This window comes from Carcharhinus amblyrhynchos, unplaced genomic scaffold, assembly GCF_965287045.1.
Source record: "Carcharhinus amblyrhynchos unplaced genomic scaffold, sCarAmb.v2.hapA chromosome_158, whole genome shotgun sequence".
NCBI lineage: Eukaryota > Metazoa > Chordata > Chondrichthyes > Carcharhiniformes > Carcharhinidae > Carcharhinus > Carcharhinus amblyrhynchos.
This window is the reverse complement of record NW_027649898.1, coordinates 177,188-195,750: the sequence shown is the minus strand read 5'-3', so window position 1 is coordinate 195,750 and position 18,563 is coordinate 177,188. Positions and strand designations below refer to the sequence as shown.

At 52.2% G+C, this 18,563-nt stretch overlaps 1 protein-coding gene across 1 annotated transcript; it reads right to left on the bottom strand.

The window, feature by feature from the left end:
- Nucleotides 1-15,624: 15,624 nt before the first annotated feature.
- LOC145338739 (putative G-protein coupled receptor 139) lies at nucleotides 15,625-18,134 on the bottom strand. The gene is made up of 2 exons (XM_080183129.1): nucleotides 17,963-18,134; nucleotides 15,625-16,520 (listed from the first exon to the last, which is right to left on the bottom strand). Exons 1-2 carry the CDS (start codon nucleotides 18,132-18,134, stop codon nucleotides 15,625-15,627), a joined length of 1,068 nt encoding a protein of 355 aa, XP_080039255.1.
- Between the last annotated feature and the right edge of the window lie 429 nt (nucleotides 18,135-18,563).

Sequence of the window (18,563 nt, the reverse complement as noted above, 5' to 3'; positions counted from 1 at the left end):
TTGAATCCTGACCCCTGACCCTAAGTACAGTCCCCCAGCCCCGAACCCTGAACCCTGACCCCAAGAACAGTCCCCCAACCCTGAACTCTGACCCCAAGTACAGTCCCCAAACCCTGAACCCTGAACACTGACCACATGTACAGTCCCCCAACGCTGAACCCCGAACCCTGACCCAAAGTACAGTCCCCCAGCCCTGAACCCTGAACCCTGACCCCAAGAACAGTCCCCCAACCCTGAACCCTGAACTCTGATCCCTAGTACAATCCCCCAACCCCGAACCCTGAACCCTGACCCCTAGTACAGTCCCCCAACCCTGAACTCTGACCCAAAATACAGTCCCCAAACCCTGAACCCTGAACACTGACCACAAGTACAGTCCCCCAACCCTGAACCCTGACCCCAAGTACAGTCCCCCAACCCTGAACCCTGTACCCTGACCCCAAGTAAAGTCCCCCAACACCGAACCCTGAACCCTGACCCCAAGTAGAGTCCCCCAACACTGAACCCTGAACTCTGACCCCAAGTACAGTCACCCAACCCGGAACCCTGAACCCTGACCACAAGTACATTCCCCCAAGCCTGAACCCTGAACTCTGACCCCAAGTACAGTCACCCAACCCGGAACCCTGAACCCTGACCACAAGTACAATCCCCCAACCCTGAACCATGACCCCTGGCCCCAAGTACAGTCACCCAACCCTGAACCCTGACCCCTGACCCCAAGAACAGTCCCCCAACCCTGAACCCTGACCCCAAGTACAGTCGCCCAACCCTGAACCCTGAACCCTGACGTCAAGTACAGTCGCCGAACCCTGAACCCTGAACCCTGACCCTAAGTACAGGCCTTCAACCCTGAACCCTGACCTCTGACCCCAAATACAGTCCCCCAACCATGAACCCTGAACTCTGACCCCAAGTACAGTCCCCCAAACCTGAACCCTGACCCCGAGTACAGTCCCCCAACCCTGAACCCCGAACCCTGACCCCATGTACAGTCCCCCAACCCTGAACACTGACCCCAAGTACAGTCCCCCAACACTGATCCCTGACCCCAAGTACAGCCCCCCAAACCTGAAACCTGACCCCAAGTACAGTCCCCCAACCCTGAACACTGAACCCTGACCCCAAGTACAGTCCCCCAATCCTGAACCACCAACCCTGACCCCAAGTACAGTCCCCCAACCCTGAACCCTGAACCCTGACCCTGAGTACAGTCCCCCAACCCTGAACCCTGAACTCTGACCCCAAGTACAATCCCCCAACCCTGAAAACTGGACCCTAACCCCAAGTACTGTCCCCCAATACTGACCCCTGAACCCTGACCCCGAGTACAGTCCCCCAACCCTGAACCCTGAACTCTGACCCCAAGTACAGTACCCCAACCCTGAACCCTGACTCCTGACCCCAAGTACAGACACCCAACACTCAACCCTGAACACTGACCCCAAGTACAGTCCCCCAACCCTGAACCTTGACCACTGACCCCAATTACAGACACCCAACCCTGAACCCCGAACCCTGACCCCAAGTACAGTCCCCAAGCACTGAACCCTGAGCCCTGACCCCAAGAACAGCCGCTCAACCCTGAATCCTGAAGCCGGACCCCGAGTACAGTCCCTCAACACTGAACCCTGACCCCTGACCCCATGTACAGTCCCCCAACCCTGAACTCTGACCCCAAGTACAATCCTCCAACCCTGAACCCTGAACCCTGACCCCAAGTACAGTCACCCAACCCTGAACCCTGAACCCTGACCCCAAGTACAGTCACCCAACCCTGAACCCTGAACCCTGACCCTAAGTACAGTCCCCCAACACCGAACCCCGAACCCTGACCCCAAGTACAGTCCCCCAACCCTGAACCCTGACCCCTGACCCCAAGTACAGCCCCCAACCCTGATCCCTGAACACTGACTCCGAGTACAGTCCCCCAACACTTTACCCTGACCCCAATTAGAGTCCCCCAATCCTGAACCGTGAACCCTGACCCCGATTACAGTCCCTCAATCCTGAACCCTGACCCCTGACCCCAAGTATAGTCCCCCAACCCTGAACCCTGAACACTGACCCCAAGTACAGTCTCCCAACCCTGAAGCCTGACCCCAATTACTGTCCCCGAACCCTGAACCCTGAACCCTGACCCCGAGTACAGTCCCCCACCACTGAACCCTGACCCCAAGTACAGTCCCCCAACCCTTTACCCTGACCCCAATTACAGTTCCCCAACCCTGAACCCTGACCCTTGGCCCCGAGTACAGTCCCCCACCCCTGAACCCTGACCCCTGACTCCAATTACAGTCCCCCAAACCAGAACCGTGAACCCTGACCCCGATTACAGACCCCCAACCCTGAACGCTGAACTCTGACCCCAACTACAGTCACCCAACCCTGAACCCTGACCCCAAGTACAGTCTCCCAACCCTGAATCCTGAACTCCGACCCCAAGTACAGTCCCCCAACCCTGAGCCCAAAACACTGACTCCTAGTACAGTCCCCCAACACTGATCCCTGACCCCTGGTCCCAAGTACAGTCCCCCAACCCTGAACTCTGACCCCAAGTACAGTCCCCCAACCCTGAACTCTGACCCCATGTACAGTCGCCCAACCCTGAACCCTGAACCCTGACCCCAAGTACAGTCCCTCAACCCTGAACCCTGACCCCTGGCCGCATGTACAGTCCCCCAACCCTGAACCCCGAGCCCTGACCCCAAGTACAGTCCCCCAGCACTGAACCCTGATCTCTGACCCCAAGTACTGTCCCCCAACCCTGAACCCTGAACTCTGGCCCCATGTACAGTCCCCCAACCCCGAACCCTGAACCCTGACCCCAAGTACAGTCCCCCAACCCTGAACCCTGACCCCAAGTACAGTCCCCCAACACCGAACCCTGAACCCTGACCCCAAGTACAGTCCCCTAACCCTGAACCCTGACCCCAAGTAGAGTCCCCCAACACTGAACCCTGAACTCTGACCCCAAGTACAGTCCCCTAACCCTGAACCCTGACCCTAAGTACAGTCACCCAACCATGAACCCTGAACCCTGACCCCAAGTACAGTCCCCCAACACTGAACCCTGAACCCTGACACCAAGTACAGTCACCCAACACTGAAACCCGAACCCTGACCCCAAGTACAGTCCCCCAACCCTGAACCCTGACCCCTGACCCCAAGTACTGTCGCCCAACCCTGAACCCCGAACCCTGACCCCAAGTACAGTCCCCCAACCCTGAACCCCGAACCCTGACCCCAAGTACAGTCCCCCAACCCTGAATCCTGAACCCTGACCCCGAACACAGTCCCCCACCCCTGAACGCTGACCCCAAGTACAGTCCCCCAACCCTGAAGCCTGACCCCAAGTACAGTCTCCCAACCCTGAACCCCGAACCCTGACCCCAAGTACAGTCCCCGAACCCTGAACCCTGACCCCTCACCCCAAGCACAGTTTCCCAACCCTGAACCCCGAACCCTGACTCCAACTACAGACCCCGAACCCTGAACCCTGAACTCTGACCCCAAGTACAGGGCCCCAACCCTGAACCCTGACCCCTGACCCCAAGTACAGTCCCCCAACCCTGAACCCAAAACACTGACTCCAAGTACAGTCCCCCAACCCTGAACCCTGAGCCCAAGTACAGTCCCCCAACACCGAACCCTGAACCCTGACCCCAAGGACAGTCCCCCAACTCTGAACCCTGACCCCTGACCCTAAGTACAGTCACCGAACCCCGAACCCTGAACCCTGACCCCAAGTACAGTCCCCAACACTGAACCCTGACCCCTGACACGAAGTACAGTCACCCAACACTGAACCCCGAACCCTGGCCCCAAGTACAGTCCCTCAACCCTGAACCCCGAACCCTGACCCCAAGTACAGTCCCCCAACCCTGAATCCTGAACCCTGACCCAGGATACAGTCCCCCATCCCTGACCCCCGACCCCAAGTACAGTCCCCCAACCCCTTACCCTGACCCCAATTACAGTCCCCCAACCAGAACCGTGAACCCTGACCCCGATTACAGTACCTCAACCCTGAACCCTGACCCCTGACCCCAAGTACAGTCCCCCAACCCTGAACCCTGAACTCTGACCCCAAGTACAGTCCCCCAACCCTGAACCCTGAACCCTGACCCTGAGTACAGTCCCCCACCCCTGAACCCTGACCCCTGACCCCAAGTACAGTCCCCCAACCCTTTACCCTGACCCCAATTACAGTCCCTCAAACCTGAACCCTGACCCCTGACACCAAGTACAGTCCCACATCCCTGAACGCTGAACTCTGACCCCAAGTACTGTCCCCGAAACCTGAACCCTGACCTCTGACCCCAAGTACAGTCCCCCAACCCTGCACTCTGACCCCAAGTACAGTCCCCACACCCTGAACCCTGACTCCAATTACAGTCCCCCAAACCTGAACCGTGAACCCTGACCCCGATTACAGTCCCTCAACCCTGAACCCTAACCCCTGACACCAAGTACAGTCCCCCAACCCTGAACGCTGACCTCTGACCCCAAGTACAGTCCCTCAACACTGAACCCTGACCCCTGACCCCAAGTACAGTCCCCCAACCTGAACTCTGAACCCTGACCCCAAGTACAGTGCCCCAACCCCGAACCCTGACCCCAAGTACAGTCCCTCAACCCTGAACCCTGAACCCTGACCCCAAGTACAGTCCCCCAACCCTGGACCCTGACCCCGAGTACAGTCCAACAATCCTGAACCCTGAACCCTGACCCCAAGTACAGTTCCCCAAATCTGAACCCTGACCCCCGGCCCCAAGTACAGTCACCCAACCCTGAACCTGAACCCTGACATCAAGTACAATCCCCGAACCCTGAACCCTGACCCCAAGTACAGCCCCCCAACACTGAACCCTGACCCCTGACCCCAAGTACAGTCACCAAACTCTGAACCCCGAATCCTGACCCCAAGTACAGTCCCCCAACCCTGAACCCCGAACCCTGACCCCAAGTACAGTCCCCCAAACCTGAACCCTGAACCCTGACCCCAAGTACAGTCCCCCACCCCTGAACCCTGACCCCAAGTACAGTCCCCCAACCCTTTACGCTGACCCCAATTACAGTCCCTCAACCCTGAAACGTGAACCCTGACCCCGATTACAGTCCCTCAACCCTGAACCCTGACCCCTGACACCAAGTACAGTCCCCCAACCCTGAACGCTGAACTCTGACCCCAAGTACAGTCCCCCAACCCTGAACCCTGAACTCTGACCCCAAGTACAGTCCCCCAACCCTGAACCCTGAACTCTGACCCGAAGTGCAGTCCCCCAACCCTGAACCCTGAACCCTGACCCCAAGTACATTCCCCCAACACCGAACTCTGACCCCAAGTACAGTCGCCCAACCCTGAACCCTGAACCCTGACCCCAAGTACAGTCCCCCAACCCTGAACCCCGAACCCTGACCACAAGTACAGTCCCCCAACCCTGAACCCTGACCCCTGACCCCAAGTAAAGTCCCTCAACCCTGAACCCCGAACCCTGACCCCAAGGACAGGCCCCCAACACTGAACCCTGACCCCAAATACAGTTCCCCAACCCTGAACCTTGACCCCGAGTGCAGTCCCTCCACCCTGAACCCTGAACCCTGACCGCAAATACAGTTCCCCAACCCTGAACCCCGAACCCTGACGCCAAATACAGGCACCCAATCCTGAACCCTGAACTTTGACCCCAAGTACAGTCCCCCAACCCTGAACGCTGACCCCTGAACCCAAGTACAGTCCCCCAACCCTGAACCCCGAAACCTGACCCCAAGTACAGCCCCCCAACCCTGACCGGTAGTTGTAGTTTTTTTTTTCTCGTGCCCCTAACACTATAAATTAGTGCAGAGAGGATTCCCGATTCTCTACACTGGTAGAGAATCCCACCCTTCCACCTCCTCTAACCTAATTATAAGTGTGAGGGAAGTTTTTTTTTTATATTTTTACTTTTCTGCTGGTAATTGATTCAGGGATGGCAGTTCAGGCTGTAAGCTGCATCTCCTGTGGGATGTATGTAGTGAGGGACTCCCACAGTGTTTCAGGTGATTTTACTTGTGGGAAGTGTGTTAGATTGCAGTTTCTGGAGGAGCGTGTAAAGGAGCTGGAAGGGGAATTAGAGGAGCTCCGTATAATTCGGGAAGTGGAGCAGGACATAGAAAGGAGTTATAAGGAGATAGTCACTCCTAGGAATAAGTCTTGGGTCACTGCCAGGAAGAGGGGCAAAAAGCAGTTGGGGGGACAATCCCCTGGGGCTGTTCCCCTCCAAAATAGGTTCTCGGTCCTGGAGGCTACAGTTGAGGAGAAATCAACTGGGGATAGCCAAAGGGAGCAGGTCTCTGGGGGTGAGCCTATTGGCAAGCCTCAGGTGGTTAGGGGTAAGAGATTGGGCCTCGTGATTGGGGACTCCACAGTTATGGGGACGGATAGGAGAGTTGGAGGTAAGGGTAGGGACTCTGGGCTGGTGTGTTGCCTACCAGGGGCTGGGGTCCAGGATGTATCGGACAGAGTATTCAGGACTCTTAGGGGAGAGGGAGACCAACCCCAAGTTATAGTTCATGTGGGGACACATGACATAGGGAGATTAAGGGAAGGGGATATTAAGCAAAGATTTATGGAGTTGGGATGGAAACTCAAGGCGAAGTCAGAAAGAGTAGTTATATCTGGACTCTTGCCTGTGCCACGGGATAGTTTAGAGAGGAATAGGGAGAGGGAAAGTTTGAACTCGTGGCTGAGGGGATGGTGCAGGAGGGAGGGGTTCAGGTACTTGAGCAATTGGGGCTCATTCTGGGGAAGGTGGGACCTCTATAAGAGGGATGGTCTACACCTGAACCAGAGGGGAATCAATATCCTGGGGGGTAAATTTGCAAAAGCGATGCAGGAAGGTTTAAACTGATTCGGAGGGGGGGAGGGATAGTGAGGAAAGGGGGTGAAAGTGAGGGGGGCATAGTTGGGGAATGTAAGGCACGGCATAGTGGGGGTGGGGCGGAGCAGGGTTTGAAATGCGTGTACTTTAATGCGAGGAGTATTCGCAATAAAGTGGATGAACTTGCAGCGTGGATCAGTACCTGGGACTTTGATGTTGTGGCCATTTCTGAGACTTGGATAGAGCAGGGTCAGGAATGGATGTTGCAGGTTCCGGGGTACAAATGCTTTAGTCGGAGTAGAGAAGAAGGTAGAAGGGGGGGTGGGGTAGCATTGCTAGTCAAGGACTGTATCACAGTGTCGGAGAGAAAGTTTGATGAGGACTTGTCAGTTGAGGTAGTATGGGCGGAGATTAGAAATAGGAGAGGAGAGGTCACCCTGTTGGGAGTCTTTTATAGACCTCCTAAAAGTTCTAGAGAGGTTGAGGAAAGGATTGCGGAGACAATCCTGGTTAGGAGTGAAAGTAATAGGGTAATTGTTATGGGGGACTTTAACTTTACGAATATTGATTGGAGTTGCTATAGTTCTAGCTCGCTAGAGGGGTCAGTGTTTGTACAAAGCGTGCAGGAAGGTTTTTTGTCTCAGTATGTAGACAGGCCAACTAGAGGTGAGGCTATATTGGATTTGGTGCTGGGAAATGAGCCAGACCAGGTGCTAGACTTGGAAGTTGGTGTGCATTTTGGTGATAGTGACCACAATTCGGTTACGTTCACCTTAGTGATGGGAAGAGATAGGCGTGAACCTCGGGTCAGCAATTTTAGCTGGGGTAAGGGCGATTATGAGGCTATCAGGAGTGAATTAGGAAGCATGGATTGGATTAGGGGATTACAGGGACTGGGAACATCTGAAATGTGGAATTTTTTCAAGGAGCAGCTACTGCGAGTCCTTGATAGGTATGTCCCTGTCAGGCATGGTGGATTTGGTAGATCTAGGGAACCGTGGTGCACTACAAGAGTTGAGTCGATGGTTAAAAAGAAAAAGGAGGCTTATGTTCGGATGAGATTGGAGGGCTCAGATAGTGCACTAGAAAGCTTTAGATTGGCTAGGAGGGAGTTGAAGAGTGAGTTGAGAAGGGCTAAAAGAGGACATGAGAAGACTTTGGCTGATAGGATTAAGGAGAATCCTAAGGCGTTCTATAAGTATGTCAAGAACAGAAGGTTGGTCAGGGCAAGATTAGGGCCAGTTACAGACAGCAGGGGGAAGTTGTGTGTGGAACCGGAGGAGATTGGAGAAGTTTTGAACCAATATTTCTCTTCGGTGTTCACGCAGGGGGACATGAATATAGCTGAGGAGGACATTGGGTTGCAGGGGTGTAAAATAGAAAGTATTACGGTTGATAAAGAGGATGTGCTGGAAATTCTTGAGGGGCTGAAAATAGATAAGTCCCCTGGTCCGGATGGGATCTACCCTAGGATTCTCTGGGAGGCTAGAGAGGTGATTGCAGAGCCTCTGGCTCAGATCTTCAGGTCGTCATTGGTCTCTGGTGTAGTCCCGGAGGATTGGAGGATAGCGAATGTTGTCCCATTGTTTAAGAAGGGGAACAGAGACTTTGCCGGGAATTATAGACCGGTGAGTCTTACTTCTGTTGTGGGCAAGGTTTTAGAAAAAATTATTAGGGATAGGATTTATAGTTATTTGGAGTGTAATGAATTGATTAGAAATAGTCAGCATGGTTTTGTAGCAGGTAGGTCGTGCCTTACTAACCTTATTGAGTTTTTTGAGAAGGTGACCAAAGAGGTGGATGGGGGTAAGGCAGTTGACGTGGTATACATGGATTTTAGTAAGGCGTTCGATAAGGTTCACCATGGTAGGCTTCTGCAGAAAATGCAGATGTATGGGATTGTGGGTAATCTAGGAAGTTGGATCAGGAATTGGCTATCAGATAGGAGACAGAGGGTGGTGGTGGATGGTAAATATTCATCATGGAGTGCAGTTACGAGTGGTGTGCCTCAGGGATCTGTTTTGGGGCCACTGTTGTTTGTAATTTTTATTAATGATCTGGATGAGGGTATAGTTGGGTGGATTAGTAAATTTGCTGATGACACCAAAGTTGGAGGTGTGGTAGATTGTGAGGAAGGGTGTCATAGTCTGCAGGGAGACTTAGATAGGTTGCAGAGCTGGGCCGAGAGGTGGCGGATGGAATTTAATGCGGAGAAGTGTGAGGTAATTCACTTTGGTAGGAGCAACAGATGTGTCGAGTATAGGGCTAACGGGAGGACTTTGAATAGTGTGGATGAACAGAGGGATCTAGGTGTGTGTGTACATAGATCCCTGAAAGTTGGGAATCAAGTAGATAAGGTTGTCAAGAAGGCGTACGGTGTCTTGGCGTTTATTGGTAGGGGGATTGAATTTAGGAGTCGCAGTGTAATGTTGCAACTGTACACTACTCTAGTGCGGCCGCACTTGGAGTACTGTGTGCAGTTCTGGTCCCCGCATTACAAGAAGGATGTGGAGGCGTTGGAGAGGGTGCAGAGGAGGTTTACTAGGATGTTGCCTGGTATGGTGGGGAGGTCCTATGAGGAGAGACTGAGGGATCTAGGGTTGTTTTCGTTGGGAAGAAGGCGGCTAAGAGGGGATCTTATTGAAACATATAAGATGATTAGGGGTTTAGATAGGGTGGATAGTGATAGCCTTTTTCCTCGGATGGAGAAAGCTAGCACGAGGGGGCATGACTTTAAATTAAGGGGGGGTAGCTACAGGACGGATGTCAGGGGTAGGTTCTTTACCCAGCGGGTGGTGAGGGATTGGAATGCCCTGCCTGCTGCAGTTGTAGATGCGTCTAGTTTGGGGGCGTTTAAGAGATCTCTGGATAGGTTTATGGACGAAAAGGGATTGGTATAGGCTAGTGGGTCATTGTTTTTGTAACTGGTCGGCGCAATATCGTGGGCCGAAGGGCCTGTTCTGCGCTGTAATGTTCTATGTTCTATGTTCTATGTTCTAACCCTGAACTCTGACCCCAAGTACAGTCCCTCCACCCTGAACCCTGACCCCTGACCCCAAGTACAGTCCCCCAACCCTGAACCCCGAACCCTGACCCCAAGTACAGTACCCCAACACTGAACCCTGAACTCTGACCCCAAGTATAGTCCCCAAACCTGAACCCTGACACCTGACCACAAGTACAGTCCCCCAAACTTGAACCCTGAACTCTGACCCTAAGTACAGTCCCCCAACACTGAACACTGACCGCAAGTACAGTCGCCCAACTCTGAACCCTGAAACCTTACCCCGAGTACAGTCCCCCAACCCTCTACCCCGAACCCTGACCCCAAGTACAGTCCCCCAACCCTGAACCCTGAACTCTGACCCCAAGTACAGTCCCCCAACCCTGGACCCTGAACTGTGACCCCAAGTACAGTCACCCAACCCAGATCCCTGAACTCTGACCCAAAGTGCAGTCCCCCAACCCTGAACCATGATCCCATGTACAGTCCCCCAACACTGAACCCTGACCCCAAGTGCAGTCCCCCAACACTGAACCCTGACCCCTGACCCCAAGTACAGCCCCCCAACCCTTTACACTGACCCCAAGTACAGTCACCCAAATCTGAACCCCGAACCCTGACCCCAAATACAGTCCCCCAACCTGTAACCCTGACCCCTGACCCCAAGTACAGTCCCCCAACCCTGAACCCTGAACTCTGACTCAAGCGCAGTCCCCCAATCCTGAACCCTGAACCCTGACCACTGACCCCAAGTACAGTCCCCCAAACCTGAACCCTGAACCCTGACCCCAAGTACAGTCCCCCACCCCTGAACCCTGACCCCAAGTACAGTCCCCCAACCCTTTACCCTGACCCCAATTACAGTCCCTCAACCCTGAAACGTGAACCCTGACCCCGATTACAGTCCCTCAACCCTGAACCCTGACCCCTGACACCAAGTACAGTCCCCCAACACTGAACGCTGAACTCTGACCCCAAGTACAGTCCCCCAACCCTGAACCCTGAACTCTGACCCCAAGTACAGTCCCCCAGCCCTGAACCCTGAACTCTGACCCGAAGTGCAGTCCCCCAACCCTGAACCCTGAACCCTGACCCCAAGTACATTCCCCCAACACCGAACTCTGACCCCAAGTACAGTCGCCCAACCCTGAACCCTGAACCCTGACCCCAAGTGCAGTCCCCCAACCCTGAACCCCGAACCCTGACCACAAGTACAGTCCCCCAACCCTGGACCCCGACCCCTGACCCTAAGTACAGTCCTCCAACACTGAACCCTGAACCCTGACCCCAAGTACAGTCCCCCAACCCTGAACCCTGACCCCTGACCCCAAGTAAAGTCACCCAACCCTGAACCCCGAACCCTGACCCCAAGGACAGGCCCCCAACACTGAACCCTGACCCCAAATACAGTTCCCCAACCCTGAACCTTGACCCCGAGTGCAGTCCCTCCACCCTGAACCCTGAACCCTGACCGCAAATACAGTTCCCCAACCCTGAACCCCGAACCCTGACGCCAAATACAGTCCCCCAATCCTGAACCCTGAACCTTGACCCCAAGTACAGTCCCCCAACCCTGAACGCTGACCCCTGAATCCAAGTACAGTCCCCCAACCCTGAACCCCGAAACCTGGCCCCAAGTACAGCCCCCCAACCCTGAACCCTGAACTCTGACCCCAAGTACAGTCCCTCCACCTTGAACCCTGACCCCTGACCCCAAGTACAGTCCCCCAACCCTGAACCCCGAACCCTGACCCCAAGTACAGTACCCCAACACTGAACCCTGAACTCTGACCCCAAGTATAGTCCCCAAACCTGAATCCTGACACCTGACCACAAGTACAGTCCCCCAAACTTGAACCCTGAACTCTGACCCTAAGTACAGTCCCCCAACACTGAACCCTGACCGCAAGTACAGTCGCCCAACTCTGAACCCTGAAACCTTACCCCGAGTACAGTCCCCCAACCCTCTACCCCGAACCCTGACCCCAAGTACAGTCCCCCAACCCTGAACCCTGAACTCTGACCCCAAGTACAGTCCCCCAACCCTGAACTCTGAACTGTGACCCCAAGTACAGTCACCCAACCCAGATCCCTGAACTCTGACCCAAAGTGCAGTCCCCCAACCCTGAACCATGATCCCATGTACAGTCCCCCAACACTGAACCCTGACCCCAAGTGCAGTCCCCCAACACTGAACCCTGACCCCTGACCCCAAGTACAGTCCCCCAAACCTGAAACATGACCCCAAGTACAGTCCCCCAACACTGAAACCTGACGCCAAGTACTGTCACCCAACCCTGAACACTGAACCCTGACCCCAAGTACAGTCCCCCACCACTGAACCCTGACCCCTGACCCCAAGTACAGCCCCCCAACCCTTTACACTGACCCCAAGTACAGTCACCCAAATCTGAACCCCGAACCCTGACCCCAAATACAGTCCCCCAACCTGGAACCCTGACCCCTGACCCCAAGTACAGTCCCCCAACCCTGAACCCTGAACTCTGACTCAGGCGCAGTCCCCCAATCCTGAACCCTGAACCCTGACCACTGACCCCAAGTACAGTCCCCCAAACCTGAACCCTGAACCCTGACCCCAAGTACAGTCCCCCACCCCTGAACCCTGACCCCAAGTACAGTCCCCCAACCCTTTACGCTGACCCCAATTACAGTCCCTCAACCCTGAAACGTGAACCCTGACCCCGATTACAGTCCCTCAACCCTGAACCCTGACCCCTGACACCAAGTACAGTCCCCCAACCCTGAACGCTGAACTCTGACCCCAAGTACAGTCCCCCAACCCTGAACCCTGAACTCTAACCCCAAGTACAGTCCCCCAACCCTGAACCCTGAACTCTGACCCGAAGTGCAGTCCCCCAACCCTGAACCCTGAACCCTGACCCCAAGTACATTCCCCCAACACCGTACTCTGACCCCAAGTACAGTCGCCCAACCCTGAACCCTGAACCCTGACCCCAAGTACAGTCCCCCAACCCTGAGCCCCGAACCCTGACCACAAGTACAGTCCCCCAACCCTGGACCCCGACCCCTGACCCTAAGTACAGTCCTCCAACACTGAACCCTGAACCCTGACCCCAAGTACAGTCCCCCAACCCTGAACCTTGACCCCGAGTGCAGTGCCTCCACCCTGAACCCTGAACCCTGACCGCAAATACAGTTCCCCAACCCTGAACCCCGAACCCTGACGCCAAATACAGTCCCCCAATCCTGAACCCTGAACCTTGACCCCAAGTACAGTCCCCCAACCCTGAACGCTGACCCCTGAACCCAAGTACAGTCCCCCAACCCTGAACCCCGAAACCTGACCCCAAGTACAGTCCCTCCACCCTGAACCCTGACCCCTGACCCCAAGTACAGTCCCCCAACCCTGAACCCCGAACCCTGACCCCAAGTACAGTACCCCAACACTGAACCCTGAACTCTGACCCCAAGTATAGTCCCCAAACCTGAACCCTGACACCTGACCACAAGTACAGTCCCCCAAACTTGAACCCTGAACTCTGACCCTAAGTACAGTCCCCCAACACTGAACCCTGACCGCAAGTACAGTCGCCCAACTCTGAACCCTGAAACCTTACCCCGAGTACAGTCCCCCAACCCTCTACCCCGAACCCTGACCCCAAGTACAGTCCCCCAACCCTGAACCCTGAACTCTGACCCCAAGTACAGTCCCCCAACCCTGAACCCTGAACTGTGACCCCAAGTACAGTCACCCAACCCAGATCCCTGAACTCTGACCCAAAGTGCAGTCCCCCAACACTGAACCCTGACCCCAAGTGCAGTCCCCCAACACTGAACCCTGACCCCTGACCCCAAGTACAGTCCCCCAAACCTGAAACATGACCCCAAGTACAGTCCCCCAACACTGAAACCTGACGCCAAGTACTGTCACCCAACCCTGAACACTGAACCCTGACCCCAAGTACAGTCCCCCACCACTGAACCCTGACCCCTGACCCCAAGTACAGCCCCCCAACCCTTTACACTGACCCCAAGTACAGTCAAGGGTTATGGGGAGAAAGCGGGAATGTGGAACTGAGCCACGACAGATCAGCCATGATCTTATTGAATGGCGGGGCAGGCTCGAAGGGCTAGATGGCCTACTCCTGCTCCTATTTCTTATGTTCTTGTGTAATCGCCTCAGTGTTTCTGTGTAATGACTCTACTATCCTCTTACCATAGAACAATGACTCCCATGCTCCTAATTTAACACTGATGGCCTGAAATAACACTGGTGGATCTTGTTCCTCGAACATTTCAACAGGAACATGACCTTCTTAGGTGTCAGGCCAAGAACAGATAGAGAACTGCAGGTAATAATTCAACAACATTTCCAGTAACATTGCATTTACTCTTCCATACTCCAGTTCCCGTGACATTTTGATTCATAAAGTTTAATATTTATTTATTAGTGTCACCAGTAAGCTCACATTAACACTGTAATGAAGTTACTGTGAAACCACACGCACTCTGTTCAGGTACACTAAAGGAGATGTTAGCATGGCCAATGCACTAACCACTACATCAAGGCTCCAGTGAGGAAACCGGAGCCCCCGACGGAATCCACAGGCACAAGGAGAATGTGCAGACACTGCACAGACAGTGATCCAAGGCAGGAATCGATCCCAGGTCCTCGGTGTTGTGAGGCAGCAGTACTAACCACTCTGCCACCGTGCCCACCTACAGGATCAGAGGTGGCAGATTTTAAACCAATGAGGAGAAACTACTTCTCCCAAAGGCTAGTACGTCTGTGGAATTCTCTACCCCAGAGCGCAGTGAATGTTGGGATTTTGAGAAGGTTGAAGGAGGAGATAGACAGATTTTTAATCAGTAATGGGGTTGAAGGGTTATGGAAAACAGACAGGAAAGTGGAGATGAGTCCGAGATGAAAGCGGTCATGATCGGATTGAACTGGGGAACGGATTCGAGGGAGTGAATGGCGTACTGGTGCATTTAATGCCTAATCACTGTGGTGTCACTCAACATGTCACCTTCTTCCTCCTCCCCCCACAATGCCATGTGCAAGCTCAGTAATGAGGTTTGCAAGGTTATCTATTTATTTATTTGTGTCACAACTAGGCTCACATTAACACTGCAACTAAATTATGATGAAATTCCTAGTCACCAGATTCAGGTGTCTGTTTGGGTACAGTGAGGGAGATTTAGCATGACCAATGCAAATAATCTGCACATCTTTGGACACCGAGGGGCAATTTAGCATGTCCAATCCACCTAAACTGCACACATTTAGACTGTAAAGAGTAATTTAGTGTGACCAATCCCCCTAACCTGCACATCCTTGGACATTACGGGGCATTTCAGCATGATCAATTCATCTAACCAATACCTCATTCAGATTTTCGGAGGAAATCAGAGCACCCGGAGGAAACCCACACTGACACGGGGAGAACATGCAGAATCTGCACAGATGGTGAGCCAAGTTGGGAATAAGTCTAGGTCCCTGGCACTCTGAGGTAGCAGTGAAAACCATTGTTTCACAGTGACATTGATGCTAAAAGCACAGATAAAGAAGTCAAACTTGGCTCTGGACGAGGTGGAGGGATTTGTTTTTTCATGGGAGACAGCGTAGCATTCAAGGGTTACAATGTTTCTCACCATTGTGTTAATGACCTTTTATGGGAGGAAAGGTTTGTGCGACAAAACAGGAAAAAAACAATCATATACCTGGGGGTTTATTTTACATAATAATAAGAGCAATAAATGAATGAGTCTTTATTAACAAATTGATTTGACCATCATTTTGAAAGGGTATTCCACTCCATGCTTCAACTCATCTCTGAATTTCCTTTGGGTCACTGCGTAAATGAATGTGTTTGTGCAACAACTCAGGAGTTGGAGCATCAAACCAATTTCTGTGATAAACGTGGGCAGGGAAACATAATATCCCAAATAATCCAATCTTCTCATGATAGAACAGACCATGAACACCACCCAGAGGAGCATGAAGTTCCCTGAAATGACAAAGAGTAAAATCATGGACTTTCTTCGGTTGGTCACCTCGGGGTCACTGGGTTTCTCACCACTGTTGTGAGCTCGGAGTCGACTGCGGGCTCTCGTGGCAATTAAAATGCTCCTGACGGTCAAGGCATTGAACAACACAATGGAACAAAAGGGTAGGAAGGGTGTTAAAATATAATGCATTAACTCTACCACAGCCCAAACCAATGAATTAATCACATTAAACTTAACAGTGCAAAACCAGGGACTATTAGAGAGCCAATATTCACTTAAATACAGAAAATACCAGAAAGTGTTCTTCAAACAGCTCACCACAGTCACGGTTCCTAAAATGATGGATGCTGTTTTCTCAGTGCAATATTTTGTTTTCAGTTTCTGGAAACAAATGGCGATAAAGCGGTCAAAGGTGAAAGTGACAGTGAACCAGACAGAGCAGTCAGTGACAGCATAAAGGACGATGGCGTGGATATTGCAGATCCTGACGTTCCGCAGGAAATAAAATTGTTCCCGATAAACGATCGGTATGTGCCTCAGTATCAGATCGAAAATAATGACCAGCAGGTCAGCCACAGCCATCGCAACCAGGTAGAGAGTGACACATTTGGAGAGACCACACTTCCCCCGAGACAAGATCGCAATCGTCACCACGTTAACTTGAAGTGTGAAGAAATGTTTATTCGTTAGTGTCACATTAACACCGCAATGATGTTCCTGTTAATCATAGAATCCCTACAGTGCAGGAGGAGGCCATTCTGCCCATCTAGTCTGCAATAACCACAATCCCACCCAGACCTGGCCCCTGAACCCCGTGCATTTACCCTCGCTGGTCCCCTGATCCTCAGAGGCAATCTCACATCGACAATCAGCCTAACTCACACTTCTTTAGACTGTGGAAAGAAACCCATGCAGATGTGGGAAGAACATGTGGACTTTACACAGACAGTGAGCCAAGCCAGGAATTGTACCCGGGTCCTTTGCGCTGTGAGGCAGCCATGCCATTCACTGCGCCACCCCAATATCTAATTGAGGAGAACTGACTGAGGCATTTAAGATGAACAGGAGGCTTGGCAACTTAGACATAGAGAGGATATTTCCTCTTACGCTGCAATTTAGAACAAGTGGTCACAGTTTTACAGTAAGGGATAGCAAATTTAAAACAGACATGAGGAGAAACTACTTCTCTCAAAGGGTGGTGACTCTGGAATTGAGAGAGAGAGAGAGAGACAGAGACAGAGGGAGAGAGAGAGACAGAGACAGAGAGAGAGAGAGAGACAGAAAGAGAGAGACAGAGGGAGGGAGAGAGACAGAAAGAGAGAGGCAAAGAGAGGGAGAGAGATAAAGATAAAGACAGAGAGAGAAAAAGACAGAGTGAGAGAAATAGAGAGAGAAAAAGAGACAGAGAGAGAGAAGCAGAGAGAGAGAAGAGACAGAAAGAAAAAAAGAGAAACAGAGAGGAAGAAGGGCAAAGAGAAAAGAGAGATAGAGATAAAAGAAAGAGAGACAGAGAAAAGAAAGAGACAGAGAGAAAAGAGCGACAGAGAGAGGTAGAGAAGAAAAAGAAAGAGAGAGAGAAGAGAGCCAGAGAAAAACAGAGACAGAGATAAAAGAAAGAGAGAGAGAGGGGGAGAGTGAGAAAAGAAAGAGACAGAAAGAAAATACCAACAGAGAGAGGTAGAGAGAAAAAAAGAGAAACAGAGAGAGACAGAGAGAGACAGAGAGGGAGAGATGGAGAAAGAGAGAGAGAGTAAAAACAAGAGACACAAAGAGAAGCTGAAAAAAATCGAAAGAAAGAGACTTAGAGAGAAAAACAGATGGTGGGGTGCGGGGTGGGGGGCAGAGAGAAAGAGAGAGAGAGAAAGAGAGAGAGAGAAGAAAAAGAGAAAAAAAGAGAAAGCCAAGGACAAACTGTAGGTTTGCTGCAGAGAAAGAAACGAAGAGGGAGAAAATACATAAAGTGTTCTAATTTGTATCACGTATTTATGACTTCCCTGGTGACAAAAACTGATGAGAAATGATGGAATAAAAAGCTATAAATGAAGACCAAGTTGCCACACACTCCCTTCCAGAAGCTCCAACCTGAAAAATAGTAACTCACCTGGGACACCAACTGCAGCCAAGACTGGGTAGTAATACTTCTGAATATCATTGATCACCCCCAAGATCTTCAGCTTGGTCAAGTAACCAAGAGACATTCTGCTGTCCTTCAGATGAGAGTGGATATCTGGATGGTTGCTGTCGATGCTGGCACCATTCCCCAACTGACACATTGAGAAGATTCCTCCTTACTTATCAAGGAGAGGACAGATGCACTTCGAGCTTCACGTCCCACGTTGATTGGGTTTAGTTCCAGGCACTGAGCAAAATGAAGTAAACAACTTTCAGTCAAAGAGTTTGAATATCATTGGAGGAACTGCCATCAGAAAGCTCCCCAAAGACCAGGGGAACTGCTGCACCTTTGGTAACACAATCAAATTTCCAGAACCCCAACAGAAATGTGCACAGATACTTTTCCTTCAATAAGTCTACAGTAAAGCTATATACTTATTGAAGGAGGACTAGCCAAATTCAGAGTGGGACAATAATAATGAAAGACCTTGGGTGACTGTGTGGAGTTTTCACGTTCTTCCTGTGTCTGTGCAGGTTGCCTCCGGGTGCTCCAGTTTCCTCCCACACTCCAAAGATGTGCAGATTAGGTG

Bases quoted from the DNA above. Each gene is read 5' to 3' on its own strand.
- LOC145338739 (XM_080183129.1), bottom strand. From the start codon at position 18,134: ATGTGTCAGTTGGGGAATGGTGCCAGCATCGACAGCAACCATCCAGAT. The intron at 16,521-17,962 runs GTGAGTTACTAT...TCACACTTCAAG, and splicing joins GGCTGCAGTTGGTGTCCCAG to TTAACGTGGTGACGATTGCG.